General features: G+C 47.7%; 1 protein-coding gene across 1 annotated transcript; it reads right to left on the reverse strand.

The window, feature by feature from the left end:
- Window positions 1-1670: 1670 nt before the first annotated feature.
- Window positions 1671-4994, reverse strand: LOC311188343 (glutathione peroxidase 6-like; the record flags this gene model as incomplete). Its single annotated transcript, XM_084259448.1, has 5 exons — window positions 1671-1871; window positions 2995-3094; window positions 3775-3892; window positions 4332-4485; window positions 4908-4994. 5 exons carry the CDS (start codon window positions 4992-4994, stop codon window positions 1671-1673), a joined length of 660 nt encoding a protein of 219 aa, XP_084115574.1.
- Window positions 4995-17628: the final 12634 nt, after the last annotated feature.

The following is a 17628-nucleotide window of genomic DNA, read 5'->3' on the forward strand; positions in this document are numbered from 1 at the left end:
AGAGATTTAGAAGAAGCTGAAAAATGAAATGTATTTCTCAAGACTACCAGAAGCTGCTTCTATATCCCCCTCTCTGCCCTCACTACCACTGTAGTGCTTGGTTGAAGACTTCTGGAAATCTCGTACCCTATGGTTACTGCCAAAGACAGCCAGGTTTAGAAGAAGTCCTTTTTTTTTTGCTAGATTTTTGAGTTCAAGAAACTGAAACTTTCAAATATTTAAAGAATATTTTCCACTTTAGAGTGTTAAGAATCTCTTTCCTGGTCATTTCTGGCTTGGCTTGTCAATCTCCGTGTTGCTGTATAAACATTATGTCAGCAGTCACATTTCTATCTGGGCATATAACAGGATTGTAACTGTTGGCATTCATCGCTGATATTTAAATTTCTTGCACTTCTGAAATACAAAACTATTTGAAATGCAAATATCAGTGTTCAAAATAATTAGCAGAAAGAAAGAAAAACAGCTATTTCCCTTCACTTCCTTATTCCATCTTCTCTTCCTTTAGTTTCTGATTTTCTGAAGTTGATCTCCTTATAAAAGACTAATCTTGATAAAGCCACATGGACCAGGTGGGATTTCTTAGCAGGTTATTTATGCCTCCGTGGACAAGTGGATTTTGTGATCCTTTTCTTCTATTTTCATGTGCTTTTCAATTTTTAACAGTGAGCATGCGTCACTTTTATGAAAAGAAACATGTATTTGTTGTTGTCTCTTTGAGAAGCAAAAATTTCTCTCATACAAGAACCCCCCAAGAGAGCTGAATGGGAGGGTCCCAAGGGCCAACTGAGCAGCTCTCCGACACCCATCCCACTTAGAGGAAAGGTCTAGAGCACTTTTGAGAAAAACAAAATACTTAAGATCAGGGTGAGGGAGACAGGAAGCAGAGATAGAGTGAGACTCCAGATACAACATGGGGCGGGAAAGCACCACCAGAAACCAGTTGCTGCAGAAAATTTTAATTTGAGACTGTGATGAGTTTAAAGCTGGGAAGGCTCCAGGTGAGGAGAAATCCCGTCGTTCAGAATGAAGGGACATCCCTGCCCCATGCCATGACCTGAATGCACCAAAGGGCCTGGCACAGGGAGGCTCTGATAGGGTCTGACCCAGAGGGCTTTGTGACCCACCATCATGGAGATGCCCCTCCTCTGGGTGAGGCGAGGGTTCTGGTCTCACTCTGTCTTCAGAGAGCCTAGAAGAGAGCTAAGGTGTCAGGGACCAGCAGAGCTACCTAGGGAGGGAGGTTTTACAACATGTGCCTCTGGTGGAGAGAAGTGGTTACTTGACAGAAGGGAAACTTGAGAGACTGTTGCCAGTTTCTGCTGTCTTTAGCCTTCAGGACAGAGAAAGGACAGATGTCAGGGCTTCTGGGAACTGCCTTTTTAGGGGCATGGGAGAGTCTGAACCCTGATACATGATTTTCCTTTGGAATAGGGTAGGAAAAACTTGGTATTTTATGATCAGAAAGTTGGGGGGATAATCTTTTGTTCCCCTAATTTTCAAAGGCATATGCGTGCGTGCGCGCACACACATACACACACTTGGGCATTACAATATGGGTTGGTCTCAGCTCAGGGAGGCTGCACAGGAAGGGATGTAACAGAGCCGGACCTTCTCCAAAGCAAGCTCTTCAGGTGGAGGCAGGCAGGCTGCCTCTGCCCTGCTGGGGCTCAGCTGAGCCGCTTCAGGTACTCGAGAATGTCGGACTTGACGCTGCTGACAGGAGCTTGATGGAACCAGCGCATGACAGGCACGCCATCGGGCCCTACCAGGAACTTCTCAAAGTTCCAGCGGATGTCGTGGACCTTTATGGGCTCCCAGAAGAGGCGGTCTGATGGGCCCAACAGATCGGAGGTGGGAGGGCAGGAATTCTGGAGCAGACATAGGAAAGAGAGGACAAGTTTTGGGCTGTTTCTGTGTGGCCAGTCTTAGCCCCGCCCCAGACAGGCTCCTCACCGTTATGTAATCTCAATGTGTGAACTGCCTGACCTGCTCTGAGGGCGTCCTCAGGCACCCGAGAGTGTGTGCTAGTCAGCACCTGCCCTCTCTGTCTGCCCCCCTGGCCCATGATTATGGTATAGCGTCTCAGAAAAGCATTGTCTTCTGCTCTCTTTGGTCGGCATAGCTGCTCTGTGCTTCAGTTTCCTTAGCTTAAAAAAAAAAAGGCTTGGTTTAGAGTAGTGGTTCCCAGAGTATAGTGCTTCATTGGTCAGCAAAAGTTCATTGGCTACTTTTTGGAGGTTAATGTAGAGGAAAAAACATTCATTTTCACAAGAAAAATCAAGCCTACTCCAACTACAGATTCAGAAGTTTGTGGAAGAACATAAAATTGAAGATATCACCACTTTGTGTGATAAAATGGCAATGTTTATGGCATACATAGCCCAGTATTAACTTAGTCATGGTGAATGATGGTGTTTTCTATTCAATAAGTTCAATATTGTGAAAAACTCCCCCAAACCACCTGCTGGCCATGGATAGGTACAAGTTTCCACCGGGACTGAGTTTGTTGCAAACCAGCATTTGGGAAATAGTGGACTAAGAGATCCTGGGGCTTTTTCTACACTGGTTTTTTGTTCTAACAATGTGACTCGAAGTCAATCCCCACAGGACACTCTGCATTATCTATTTCTATGTTTGCCTCCCTGATATGATATGAGTTCCTTCAGGGAAGAGATTGCGCCCTGTGGACAGTATGGGTTGGTCTCAGCTCAAGGAGGCTGGACAGGAAGGGATGAGTTTGCTAACTCATTGGAGAGCACAGTTCCTTGCACGTGCTAGGGCTGGAGGGATGGATGATGGATAATGTTAGAGCTGTCCTATGTTACACAGTTTCTCCACTGAGATAATGGCTCACAGGAGATAGTGCACAATCCTCACACTTAGCTGAGCACTTCTGTCCAAGGAGGCCAACCTCAACCCCAGACTAGAGCCCCAGGCCTTCAGGGCCTCTCTTTCACCTGACCTGACTCATCCATGCTTATACACACTGACCTTCAGGAAGGTGAAGACCTTCTGTTCTTTGTCTCCATTCACGTCCCCTTTCTCAAAGAGCTGAAAATTGGGAACGAAGCCACCGCCTGGACGCACGTACCTGCAGCAAACCAGAACACTTCTAAGAGGATCCAAATGAAGACAAGAACGGCTAGTAAAGGCCGAGGCAATGTCACCACAAAAGGAAACCAGAGCTAAAGAGGGGGAGAAGATAGACAGGGAAGGTAATGAAAGAGAGGTCCCTGGTAATCAGGACTTTGTTTATAGGCTTGATGGAGCCAAAAGAGAATTCCAAGAAAATTAGAAGGCAATAAATAAGGATTCCTTAAATTATTCCTGGTTAATTTCTATTTCCTACAGTCCTCCTTTCCCCTATGCTTCCTTTTTTTTTTTTTAAAGATTTATTTATGCATAGAAGAACTGGGGTGCAGACAGACTGAAACACACTGCTGAGGGGAGCAGTGGGTGAGTCAGGAGAGGTCTGCTGTGCCATATGTGTAGCTCCCTGCCTGGGGATTGAACTCCTGCTGCAGATAGCTTCATAGAGCTGCAACTTAACCCTTTGCGCCACCAGGGAGGCCCTCCTCTGAGCTTTTCTGTTAGATGTTCCCCAGGTTCAGCATCAAAAAACTCAGATAGGACACTTGAGCACACTAGTAGGGCAGGGCAGAATCCAAAGCATCATGATGATGTTCTAGTTTCCCGAATGAGAGGGCATCTGAGCAGAACAGGGAAGAAAACGCCTGACAGGGTCTCTGCAGGGTCTCAAGCTGTACTCACTTGAGCCCAGAAAGGATCTCCGAGTTCTTTCCTGGCTCTTGTTTTCCAAATTGGTTGCAGGGAAAACCCAACACCACGACTCCAAAAGCTCTCAGCTCCTCCTGTAGTGCATTCAGTTCTGCAGTAGAGAGAGCCCGGTGGGCAGGAGGCGGGCAGCCCTGCCTTGAGCAGAGGCAGACCGCTGGGTGTCTCCCTTTGTCACGGGAATAAATTGAGGACTGTGGAGAGGTAGTATCCAGAGCTAAGTCCAAATAGCTGCTATTTTTCGCGTGCAGCAATTCCTATTAGTGACTCCACTTCTCTGTCTACTAGAAGGCTTTATAAAAAGCGCAGACCCCTGTCCTGTTTGATTCCGAAGAAAAATCAGATTTACATGCCACTGCCTTCCTTAGTAAAGGCTTGATTGATTTTTTTTTTTAAATGTGAGGAAAATGCAAAATGGGCATTTACCCCTGCCCCCCCCCACCCCCTTCTTCCCAATATCTGATCAGCTAGACGCGGTGAAACTAGAACACAGCCCGGGCCAGAGCCGGCCCAGTCGCGGCGCGCGTTCTTACCCACGTACTGGGCGGTCAGGCCTCAGAAGGTGGCCACGTTGACGAAGAGGACGTGCTTGCCCGCGAACTGCTGGAACTGGACGTACTCCTCGCCGTTGAGCGTGAGGGCGCCGTACTCGTAGATGGTGCCTGCCACCCCCTTGTAGCAGTCCACCTGGAAGGCAGCAGAAAGCGCCGAGGATGGGGTGATGACAGAACTAGCAATTCCTAACCTCTGCGGAGATGTTCAAAGAAACGCCTTTGCCCACCCAGCATCGCTTCTCCCTTCCCGGGGGGGGGGGGCTCCGCGATCCACGCACTAGCCCCCCCCCCCAGCTATTCGCTACTCCCCGCGGATTTCTCGGAATCCACAGGTCGCCCCAAGTTCCAGGCCCGCGCGGACGGGTCAGGCTCGCGCCGGGAGCGGCCGCCGGGGCGGGTGGGGGAGCGGCCGAGCTCGCGGGGGCGCGGCGGGAGGCCCCCCCCCGGCGGCGCGGGGGCAGGTGTTTGCAGAACGGGCCTTTCCCGGGCGGTAGACACGTGCTCCAGGAAGAGGAGAAACCGAGCAGTCACTCCGCTTCCCAGAGGGACACTCACCTTCGTCTTCTGCGGCTCCGGGGTCAGCTGAGCGAAGCCCCCCAGGAACAGCGGGAAGAGACAGGAGGCCCAGAGCCGCGGGGTCATGGCTATGGCTGGGGCTGGGGCTGGGTCCGGGGCTGCCGGGACGCCCGGGAACGCGCTTCCTTTTGAGCCCGCGCAGGGGCGAGGTCGCAGAGCGCGCTCCAATCCACCCGCGTGCACCTGCCGCACCCCTTAACCCACCCCTCCTCCCCTCTCTTTCCTCCCCCTCCCCTCCCCCTCCCCCTCCCTTCCCCCTCCTCCTCCCCTCCCCTCCCCCTCCCCTCCCCTCCTCCTCCTCCCCTCCCCTCCTCCTCCCCTCCCTCTCCTCCCCTCCCTCTCCTCCCCTCCCCTCCTCCTCCCCTCCTCCTCCCCTCCCCTCCTACTCCCCTCTCTCTCCTCCCCTCCCCTCCTCCTCCTCCCCTCCCTCTCCTCCCCTCCTCCTACCCTCCCCTCCCTCTCCTCCCCTCCCTCTCCTCCCCTCCCTCTCCTCCCCTCCTCCTCCTCCCCTCCCTCTCCTCCCCTCCCCTCCTCTTCCCCTCCTCCTCCCCTCCCCTCCTACTCCCCTCTCTCTCCTCCCCTCCCCTCCTCCTCCTCCCCTCCCTTTCCTCCCCTCCCCCTCCCTCCTCCTTCTCCCTTCTTCCTTTCTCCTCCTCCTACCTCTTTCTTCCCCCTCCTCTCCTCCTTTCCCCTCCTCCCCTCCCCCTCGTTCTCCGTCTTTTTACCCCCCCACCCCCCCCAGTCCTCCACCCCTCCACTCATTCCCAGGCTCTTCCCGCCCCCCCCCCCCACTGCCGGCCTCTGGCCGCGCGGGTTCAGGGCTCCCCGGGCTTCCCACACTTGCAGCCGCGTGCACTCTGGCGGGTGTAGACGGATGCCGAACTCTCGAGTCCGCAGTGCCTTCTCCACCTTCTTGAAGCGACCGGGAGTCAATAGCCCTCGGCTTGGGGGACGTGGGTGTCTCAGACACGTTGCCCAGCAGCCTGACCCCCTCCCCGCCCCTAGAGGACTTGTCGACGCAGGGGTAGCACACGCGGGCTCACATTCTCAATGCTACGTTGTCGGGGAGACCCGCCCGGGGCCAGGACTCCGTTTTCTGTCTATGATTGCGAGCATTTTTGCTCCTCTTTGACTCCACCAAGCAATTTATTGTGCGAGCCTAGTGGGGACCAACAGGCAGTCGTTGCATTGGAGACGTTTTTTTGGGCTGAGAAAGAGGCACACGTCGCCCAGCCTCCCCTCCCATCTGCCACCTGATGGTTTTTCAGGCCACCGCAACTTCCCTAAACCCCCTCCTTGACTGAGATAACTTCATCCCCATCAGTTCTTAGCCCATGTCTATTCAGCTCGGGCACTGCCCAGCCTCTATCCCATTCACATCCAAGACGTTCTCTGCTTTTGAACCAAAGCTTTGTTCAGGGTTGGATTCCTGTGAGCGCTTTTTGTGTTAGCTGGGATTTCTGGTTCTTCTCAAAGCTCTGTGATCCCTGGCTTGATACCTACCCAGCTGGGTGGGCATCAGAAGACTCCTTTGGTGAGAGACCTACATCTTCTTCAGCTCTTTGGCCTCTCTCCAGTCTCAGTTCAACCAGTGACTGGACTTAAGCAACGAAGTGACAGAGACCATTGCGTGCAGTGCCCAGGTGTGCCCCACTCGCCCCTACACAGTGATCACTCTGTGTCTTTGTGTTCTTATTGGTAAAGCTGGGGTAACAATAGTATCCTCTACTCAAGACTGCTGTGAGGGTTAAAGGACCCCACCCAGGAGTGAGTGGCAGGGAAGCAACTAGAAGTGAATGTCTCACTCACACGTTCAGTTTGATGTATGAGGAAACTGGATCCCGAGACAAGTGGCACATCAGAGGCCGCTGGTGGGTCAGTAATAAGTGAAAGCAAATTTCTCACCCCTGCTCTAGGGCCCTTTGCCTGGATCCACCTGGATCATCAGTCATGACCAAATCTCTACTGAGCTGATTTACATTTGCTCACCTTTCAATAACTGGTCCTTGAGTGATAAGGAGACACTATGGGATATCTTATCTGTAAGCTAAATGTCCTAAAATCCAAACTCCCCTACTTCCAGGCTTCTAATATTCCGGATGAGCTTTTGAGTACCGTTGCTCCTGGCCTCCAGCAGTGAGGAGCGAAGTACAGGGCCCATGCTGAGTGGGTTCACCTGAAGGTATTTCAGGGCTAGGATTCCCCTTTGCCCCTCCTGGGGGGTCCCTGGTTCTAATCCCCATTATCTTCTTCCAGAAATGTTGACCCAGTTCAATTCTTGTTTTCTCCTTCTAGGATTTTTCTTTATATACCCATTAGCTTGTCTTCTTAATTCCAGGGTCTTCTCTGATCCCACACCCTGCTTCTGTGACTTTACTAAAGGTCAATTTTGTTGACTCCATTCTTAGGTTAAACTCGCCTTGATTCTTAAATTTTGATTTGACATTCTCCCATGGGGCATTCAAAATCCTTCCTGATTTGACCTCAACCGAATCCCCAGGTATACCTATCCCTCCATAACTATTGTTTCTGGCACCTTGAACTGTCTCTATCAACCAAGACCTACCTAGATAGATTGATTCTTGATATTTCAGGTCAAATATGAGTCAGGACTTTGGCTCAGGAATGGGGTCATTCCTGAGAGATTTTTAGATATATTAATTACATGTTTTTGTTCAAAATGATGGGATGACATCTTTGTCAAACAGAACTTCAAAGGTAACTTCTAAGTTACAAATCGGAGCCCTGGGAGCCTTGAATTAGACCTCAGATCAGTCTTGCTGCCTTTCACAAATAGCTCATGGAGTAGGGAAGCAAAGCATGGGAGATTTATTTATTTTCTATATTTTTTATTTTATATGTATTTTTACATTGTTATTCATTTTTGCACAATGTATGCTTTCTCATCTTGGTTATAGTCCCGGTGAAATTCCCACCACCCATTCACCGGTGACCATCACCATAGTCACCTTGTGCTCTTCCCACCCCTGTTTTGATCCTACTCCCTCCCCCTGGCCCCCACAGAATGTCTCTGGTTTATAGTTGCCTGTTGATTTTGATTTTCACTTTATTATAATGCCTTTCGATTGCTGAGTAATATTCCATTGTGTATATGTCCCACATCTTCTTGATCCAGTCATTTGTTTTTGGGCATTTGGGTTGTTTCCATAGCTTACCTATTGTAAATAGTGCTGCTATAAACATAGGAGTGCAGGTGTCCTTTTGAATTAATGTTTTTGTGTCCTTTGGGTAGATACCTAGGAGTGGAATTGCTGAATCATAAGGAAGATCCATTTTTAGCAGTTTGAGGAACCTCCACACAGCTTTCCATAATGAGCATGGGAGATTTAGATTGACTTGTCAATTGCTGCTTCTTTGACCCAATCAAGATGAAGCAGCTTCAAGGACATACACAAGATTTCGAAGAAATGGTTTTCGTGAGATCATAGGGTACTTACTGGGTTGAAATGTCTTCCTCCAAGTCGATATGTTGAAATCACTACCTCCCCCACCCCTTAGAATGTGACGTTGTTTATAAATAGGGTGATTGCCAATGTAATTAGTTAGGATTGTGTTGTGCTGGGGTAGGGTGAACCTCTAATCCTATGTCACCAGTGATCTTGCGGAGATGGACATGGAGATTGGTGTGTCGCTGTTACAAGACACATCTGGGATACCCAGCAGCTGGAAGAGGCAAGAAAGGACCCTGCCTTATAGGTTTCAGAGGAAACATAGCTCTGATGATGCCTTGATTTTGAACTTCTAGTCTCCAGAAGGGTGAAACAATATGTTTCCGTAGTTCACATCGTTTAGTCTGTCGCACTTTGCTGGGGCAGCCCTTGGAAGAAAATAGCAATTCTTGGAAAGAAATTTCAATTCAGAGGTAAGAAGCAAGTTCTCTCTGGTTTCCTTCTGGTTTCTCCCATTGCCTTATTTCTATCCCCAAACTCAACACAGCTTCTTTAATTTTCAGTTTCTTTGATCAAAAAGGAAACAAAGCTCTTCATTGTTTCCATGTAGTCCCTCATCTGAATTCCAAAATGAACTGACTCTTTATTTACCTGAACCCCTATTAGAGATTCAAGCTTCTGCTTATTCTACCTGAACGATTTTTCTGACTTAGTCCCTCTTCCTAGGTACACGCTGCCCTGAGAACTCCAGAAACTTTCTTCTCTACACAGCAAGTGGGAGACATAGACATAATTCTGGATGTATCAGAATTTTGTAATGTCATTCTATTTCTATTATAAATTACATTTCCACATCTATCACCTCATTTTGTCCATTCCATCACAGTGGAAATGAGGCAAAAGAAGCACATTTTCTTTAATTTACAAATGTGAGAGTAAGTTTTAAAAACATAAAATCACTTGACTATAAGTCAAGCTTTATTCCCTCCTTTTAAAATATCCTTTGATTTCTTTAGAGCTACAAACTGGATTTAAATCTAGTTACTAAACCTAAATCTACTAACACCACACAGTGGGATTTTGAGGAGAGTGATCTTTTCTGGCCATAGTTTCCTTTCAGTTTCATTTTTGTCCATATGTATGCCCATTGTTGCCTCATCCTGGAGAACACCTCAGACCCAGGCTGGCTGTGGCACTAATCCTGAGCCCTCATGAAGGCCTCTGACCCTGAAGCAAACTCCTCCTGAAAACTGTCTCTACTGACAAAATTACCTTCCTCCTGTGCTCCAGGAAATAATTTTAGTGCTTGGTGAGACAAAAGGGACAATGTCTAAAGAAGAATATACAGTTTCTCAGGTATCGCCCATGTCTATTATTCTCCTCTTAATGTTTCAGGGAGGTGACAATGATCCCTGCACAACCATGGGCACCTGAGATACCCAGAGTTCCCACAAGGGGCACAGAATCAGACTTTCTCCCATAAGACAAAGCCTCAAAGCTGCGGTACCTCAGGCATTGCTCCTCCCTAGGAACTAAGAAACGTACCTATCTCCTCAGATGGAGACTCACACTCACATGTGCTCTGATTTCAAATCTGAACTTCGTCATAGCCTAAATATGGCCCTAAAGATAGCAGATTTAATTCCTGGAACCTCTAAATGTTATTTATGTGGCAAAGATTTGCAGATGTGATTAAGCATTTTGAGATGAAGAGATTATCCTGGATTATCTGGATTATCGCAGGCATCCTTTTAAGAGAAAAGCAGGGGGAGATTTTCCTGACACCGGGGAGATTTTCCTGACACCGGAGATGGAAGGCAATGGCATCTAGAGGCTGGAGAGATGCCTGGAAGGGATCATGAACCTTTATTTAAGTTTCCCATCTATGTCTCATTTTCTGTGAGCCCTTACCATAAGCATCAGCCGTCCATATTTCTACCAACAGTTAGTTCCAGGCATTCTAAGTTTTTCCTATCAAGCATCTCAGCCCTCTTTCAGCCTCTGCCTATTATCCAATTCCAAAGCCTCTGCAACATTTTTAGGTATTTATCCATAGCATCTCCCCACTTCCAGGCACCAACATCTATAGTAGTTTCCTTTGGCTGCTGTAACAAGCCACCACATACTTAATGATGTAAGAGAACACAACTCTATTCTCTCACAGTCCTGGAGGTCAGAATCCAACATCATTTTCACTGTATCAAGTCAAGGTGGGGCTGTGGGGAGAATCCATTTCTTGCCTCTTCTTTCTGGTGCTACTTGTTTTCCTTGATTTGTGCCTGAATCTCTCCAAATATTGCCTCCATGGTCATGTTGCCTTCTCTTCTGTCTGTAGTCTAACCTCTCTCAGAAGGCATGTAAGAGCTGACAAGATGCTCGTGGACTGCCAAGCCAATTATGCAGGAATAGAATTGGAACACTGATACCAAATGCTGGCCTCAGTTTTCTTCAGCCAATAAAAGGAAACAGAGTTTGAGGAAAAGGAAAGTGGTTTAATTTGTTGACAAAGGATGAGGGCAGCAGACTCACGTCTGAAAGACCACCGTCCTGCTCTTTGACAGAGTGCAGGGGTATTTATATAAAGTGGAAAAAGGGGGAGATAGGCAAGGGTCTGCAAAGGGGAGGGGGAAACAGGTCTGCACAGAGACAGGTGGGCTCTGACTTGCTTTTTTCAACAAATACTGTTTAACTCCCTTCTCCTTGGTATGCAAGATGACAAACCTGTCAAACGAGGGGAAATTGCAAGAAATATGGGAAAGACAAACTTGCTAATGCTTATTTGAGAGACCAATCATTTGCAACTGTGTCAACACTAGTAACATTTGCTCTCATGAAGGCCAGGATCTTTCTAGGTAGAGTCCAACTTCTGGTTCGAAGATCTCTTATGGCTGAGTGGGGTGTGTGTCTATGATTTTCTGGACACCAGACTTGGTGTTCAAGAACTTAATTCAATGATAACACCAAGTCCCAGAGATAACACAGACCTTCCAGTCTAAGAACTCAGTCCCACAGGCCATCCCCACTACAGGGGCCTGTTTAAGTTCTGGGGGGAGGCACCTCTACTTCCGATTGATTAGCTATAGAATGGGGTTTCCCATAGCCACCTCCTTAGTTTCAATAGTTCACTAGACTAATTGCAGAACTCAGTTCATAATAAAGGACATAACTCAGGAATAGCCATGTGGAGGCAAAAGATAGCCCCTCCCCTCAAAATGTTCAGAACAGTCCTCTCCAATAAGTGTTACTTTGGCATGTGGGTTATATTGAGCTGAAATCAGTTGAGGTTCTTCAGGTTCACAAGAAATTTTTGCCACTTCCTTAACTACCTAGAAGAATGTAGATTTGGGGTCTTATGAAGAATTAGAGTCGTTATCAGAAATAACCTTTCTGTCAGAATGACTATCCAAATGGCAAGGTAGATATCTATGAAAAATGACCTCGCTGGTGGCCAAAGGGTTAAGATGCAAACTATGAAGCTGTCCATAGCCTCTGCAGCACAAGTTCGATCCCCCAGCCAGCCAGGGATCTGCCCACATGGCGCAGCAGACCTCTCCTGACTCACCCACTACTCTCCTCAGCAGCGTATTTTGGTCAGTCTGCCTGTTCTGTTCCCCACTCTGTTTCTGGTGGATCCTCTCACCCCATACACCTCTGGCCTGTACCCCAGCTCTTGTATGCATAAATAAATAAATCTTAAAAAAAAATCTCTGAAAAATTGTCATCTATGAAGCCATTTTTAAAATGGAGCCAGGGACTTGTCACAGAGAAATTGCATTGCTTTTTCAAACTAGGTCAGACCTTTGGCCTGGATCCAATATCTTCAGACTAGGCCAAAAAGTATTGTTTTAAGAAACCATCAAACAAACAAGTGTTTGAAAAGTCATCTAGATCAGAACTGATGATTATGGCCTTTTAGCTCACAAATACAATGTTTTGTATTCTCTTTTCATCTTTGTATTCTCTTTTCATCTTTTCTAGAGAATCAGTAACTGATCATTATTTTTTTTCCACAGCCAAGAATAGGTTAAGCTTGTTAACACTAATCAGCTCTTCATTAATCACTTATCACATCATCGTTTTTTAAAAAAGATTTATTTATTTATGCATACAAAAACTGGGTTACAGTCCAGAGGCACGGGGGTAGCGGGGTGGGGTGTGCGTGTGTGTGTGTGTGAAAGGATTCACCAGAGACAAAGTGGGGAACAGAACGGACAGAGTGACTGAAATACACTATTGAGGGTAACAGCGGGGAGACAGAGGAAGTCTGCTGTGCCATGTGGGTAGCTCCCTGGCCAGGGATAGAACTCATGCTGCAGAGGCTGTGGATAGCTTCACAGTGCTTTGCTTAACCCCTTGTGCCACCAGGGAGGCCCCTCATCTTCGTTTTTTCCTTCCATAAATGCCCTCCCAAGCACATTTCAGGTTTTCTGCCTGAATCTGTGTACATCTAACTGCAATTCTTTGACCCCAAATATGTGTATTCTGCCTTTTAAATGTTTGGGTTGACACATGCTATCTGAAATGGGATCAGAAGTTACTTCACCTTAGAGCACCAGCGTCAAAGGAAATGGGTAAGGAGCCAACACAGGCCAACGGCACCCCACTGCGACCTCACACCCCATCTCATTTGACTCTGAGACCTCTCACCATCTTTGTTTAGCATCAGCCCCAGGGGAGACAAATTTCAAGGCCCATTTATTTATTTTTTTTAATTTTTAAAAAAGATTTATTTATTTATACAAGCACTGGATATAGTCAGAAGCACAGGAGGGTGAGAGAATTCACCAGAGTCAGAGCAGGGAGCAGAACAGGCAGAAGGACCGAAGTACACTGCTGAGGGGGTAAGCCAGGGATCGAACCGCGGGCAGCTTCGCAACCCAGCACAAAACCACTGCGCCACCAGGGAGGCCCTCAAGGCCCCTTTAAAGCTGGACCTCATCGCTTGAGTTCCTGCACCAGGGATTTCTTGGTTGGTGAGTGTTGGAGCGGCTGGTGTTCACCTGCTTGAACTTGAGATTCCTGCAGTTGGAGATTTCCCTGCTTTGGTAAACGTTCAGTGGCTGGTCTATGTGGCAGGAGATCCTGCCTCTAACTTTTGCCTTCAATAGTATGTTCGTATTTAAATCAGCAAATCTTGTTCTTGTGAGAAGCCTATCTTACAAAAGTTTTGCTTGTATGAGGTCATTAATTATGAATCTTTTTGTCCACCATATTCCACCCATAGTCCACCCACAGCTGCATCTCCAGCCACATAGCATAATTTGTATTTTTTAAAATATTTTTTAAAGATCTATTTATTTATGCATACAAAAGCTGGGGTACAGGCCAGAGATGCAGGGGTAGGGGGGGTGAGAGTATTCACCAGACACAGAGTGGGGAACAGAACAGGCAGATTGACTGAAATACACTCATGAGGGAAGCAGTGGGCGAGACAGGAAGAGGTCTGCTGAGCCATGTGGGTTGCTCCCTGGCCGCCGGGGATTGAACTCATGCTGCAGAGGCTGCGGATTTCCTCATAGTGCAGTGCTTAACCTCTTGTGCCACCAGGGAGGCCCCACAAAGCATAATTTGAATGATCTGAATCTGTGGGGTTCTGAACACTGATTTGTGTGGCTGTCCCTTTGGGGGTCCATCTGGGGCCCTGGACTTGCAGGGGGGCTATAGTTTTTCAGATGGGCTCCAAACCAGTAGCTCCGGGTCAGAGAGAAACTCTGAGCTTCTAGAGATATCTGTATTTGTTTCAAAGACTGAACAAACTTGGAATTGGCAAGATACTATTTGGCCAGAACATCTACTTCTATCTGTTTCTGGGTGAAATGCATATCCTTACTGAAACAGGAAGGGCAAGTCCAGGTGTTTTCCCATGGGCCTGCATGCCTTTCATGAGCGGCCACTGACTGAAGAAAGGGTTACGGGGTGGGAGAGGAGAGGCCAGTGGGTCCCAGTCTCTGCTTTGTTCTTCTCAGTCTGACTGCGGCAGAGGCTGCTGGGAGTCAGTGCTGTGGATGTGACCAGGCCCAGTCTTGTGACCTGGACGAGGCAACTGTTTCACTATATCCTGCATCTGTTTCTCCTATGCAGCTGTAATCTGGAAACCACTATCTGTAAGACACACACTAGCTTGCATTTGGGAAAGTTTCTTGATTCTTACTCTTGTTTCCCCATCATTCTTGGGGTAAAAGTTGGTCAGGTCGGTTTCAGCGGTGGTGACCAGAATCTCTCAAAAGCTGAGAAAATGTGCTAGGAATGTCAGCCTTTTAAAGGACTTGGGTGATTTTCTGTTCCAACCCTCTTTTTATTTTTTAGTTTTTAAAGGTTTATTTTTTTATTTTGCATACAAGTTCTCTGGGGTGTAGAGACAGAGTGGGGAGCAGAACAGGTGGATCTACTGAAATAAACTGCTGAGGGGAGCAGCGGGTGAGACAGGAGAGGTCTGCTGCACCATGGTGGGTCAGCTCCCTGGCCTGGGATTAAACTCAGGCTATAGTGGTGATAGCGCTGAGACTTAACCCCTTGGCCACCATGGAGGCCCCCAACCCCCATTTATTTATTTTTTTTTAAGATTTATTTTTATGCAAGAACCAGGTACATTCCAGATGCACAGGAGGGTGAGAAGATTCACTGGAGACAGAGTGGGGAACAGAACTGAAGAAATACACTGCTGAGGGGAGCAGCGGGCAAGACAGGAGAGGTCTGCTTCGCCATGTGGGATTCTCACCAGCCGGCCGGGATCAAACCCACGCTGCAGAGTCTGCGGACAGCTTCACAGTGCAGCGCTCAACCGCCTGTGCCACCAGGGAGGCTCCCAACCCCCTTTTTAAATAAATGGATAAGCTGAGCTCGATGGAGGTGTTTTCAGTGTTCCACAGTTCGATGGGGTGATTGGTCATGGTTTGTTGTGTGTATGTTGGTGATATGGGCGATTTATTTTTTCCCTGGGAGTAGCAAAGGGCCTGAGGTGTAGGATTTCCAGGTAGGAGGACATCAGGTTTTCAGTGGTGTGGGGTACTCAGATTTCTGTGGTTAAGCATGGACACAGAGCTCTCTTTCCCACGCCCTTCCCCTGGTCATTAAGACAGAAGTAATAGACAAGAACACTGCTTATGGAGGTACACATCCTTCCTCTCCCACCTCTCCATCCTAACTTCTAAGAAGCTGGAGCAGGTTGGGGGAAGAAAGCTTGGCATTTGTGACATATCTTCAGAGAGTTTGTGTTCCAGGGCCAAATGCCTCAGTGAAAACTCAGGGTCACAGTCAGCCTAGATCAGATGTGAACCCCAAACTTCATCATGTTTGGAGAAGGAGGTCAGAAGGTTAAGAATATACAAGGATGAAAATTAAATGGAAAACCTTCTCGAACTTTCCTCCATGTCCTAACTTATTTATTATGGGGCATGAAAAGACAAGTGCTTTGAAAGAAACCTCAGGTTTATGGACTATGTCTGCACCTTTGAGGAACATTGCCCAAGTCACTGCCCCTTCCTGAACCCCACTTTTACATTGCCAATGGGAGCTGAGCCTAAGCTCGTAAACCTTCTTTTCTCGTGGATGAGACATCTGGCTTCCGGGGAAACTGAGACAATTGGACACAGAGAGGTGAAGGCAGAGATTTTAGACCACTTGATCCAGCCACTGAAGTAGAGTTTATGATGGACTTTTTTCTTCTGTTCTTGCCCTGAGTTGTGAGATGAGTAAAGACACAATGGCTAAGAAAGTAAGGCATGCATAACAGCAAGGGGGAGCGGCGTGTAACTCCAGCCTCACTAAACACATAACTTTGGGTAAATCAGCTTTTCTTTTTTTTTAAAAAGATTTATTTATTAATGCATACAAGAACTGGGGTACAAGCCAGAGATGTAGGGGGTGAGAGGATGCACCAGAGACAGAGTGGGGGAACAGAACAGGCAGATTGATCAAAATACACTGCTGAGGGGAGCAGTGGGCGAGTCAGGAGAGGTCTGCTGTGCCATGTGGGTTGCTCCCTGGCCAGGGATCAAACTTGTGCTGCAGTGGCTGCGGCAGCTTAATAGGTTGCATCTTAACCCCTTGCACCACCAGGAAGGCGCTAAGTCAGTTTTTCTATTTGTACTTATGTTACTCAGTTGAATTAAGAAGGGGCATTGACCTTGGGCCAGGTCCAGTGCTAAGGGTTTAACTGAATTATTTCCTCTTTTTCAAAATTAGCCCTGGGAGTTCATATTATTCTTCTCCCAACTTTTCACAGGAGCACTAGAGTCAAGGAGGTCACCGTGCCCAAATTCACATGGTTGGGTAGAGTAAGGGAGTGAGAGGGGGCCTGAGATTTTAATCTCTGTAGTTCTTTGCACTGTGGTTGACGGTAGGGCAGGAGAGTAGGCTTCTTGGGCAGGAAGTGATAAAACAGGAAGCCTGTCCTAAAGGGCTTTGGTGGCCTGGTCAGATGCCATCACTTTGGTCTCCTCCCCCCTCCTGAGACCTCTTGGAAGAGATTAAAAATCTGAATAACAAAAAGTTCTGTTTTCCAAGAGAACTCACAAATGCCCAGGATCCCCCAGCAGCAAGAGCTAAACCCCATCCGAGGTACCTTTTTGGCGAACCTGGCAGAGCCAGGGCCGGTGGAGGGGCAGATTGGAAAGAAGACACCATGTTTTCAATAAGCAGAAGTGCTAGTAGAGCTGAACTGCTGGGCCACCCCCGTGGGAGAGGGGAGAGGGCGTGGGGGACCGGCAAAGGGAAAACTAATGCAGATTTTTTTCAGATATCTCTTTGTTATCTCATTCAAGCCCAGTGATTGCTGAATTCACCCCTTTCTTGTAACTCTGTTACAACACCCCCGCCCCCCCCCCCCCCCCCCCCCCCCCCCCCGTCGCCCCAAACTTGTGGGTCTGGAGACTCTCTAGGAGAAAGAATTCACCAGAGTACTTTTGGGTAGTCCAGGCAAAAGTTGAGTTAAAAGGGGGACAGGTGGCGGAAAGCTTGTGCAGGAGGGTAACCAGCTGGGAAGCAAGTGTGGCCTAAGCAAAACTACTGTAGACAGGAAGGAGGAGGGTCTGGTTGAGTCTCCAGGAGGTTGGTGGGGTTAAGTACATTATTTATGTGAGAAACCCAGCAATTCCTGGGGCTCTGCATCATCAACTTATCAATTCAAAATTTTAGCTGAACCTATGGAGCAAATTGTTGGGGAATGATGGAGGGCGGACATGGGTTCTTCCAGCCCATGACAAGTACTTTTCATTCTTAGGGGAACTTATGCCTCATTTCCACGATCCTTCATGGGGCCTGCACCTCCAGGACATGAAGAGGACAGCTGG

Source organism: Talpa europaea, assembly GCF_964194135.1.
Source record: "Talpa europaea genome assembly, chromosome: 2".
Lineage (NCBI taxonomy): Eukaryota > Metazoa > Chordata > Mammalia > Eulipotyphla > Talpidae > Talpa > Talpa europaea.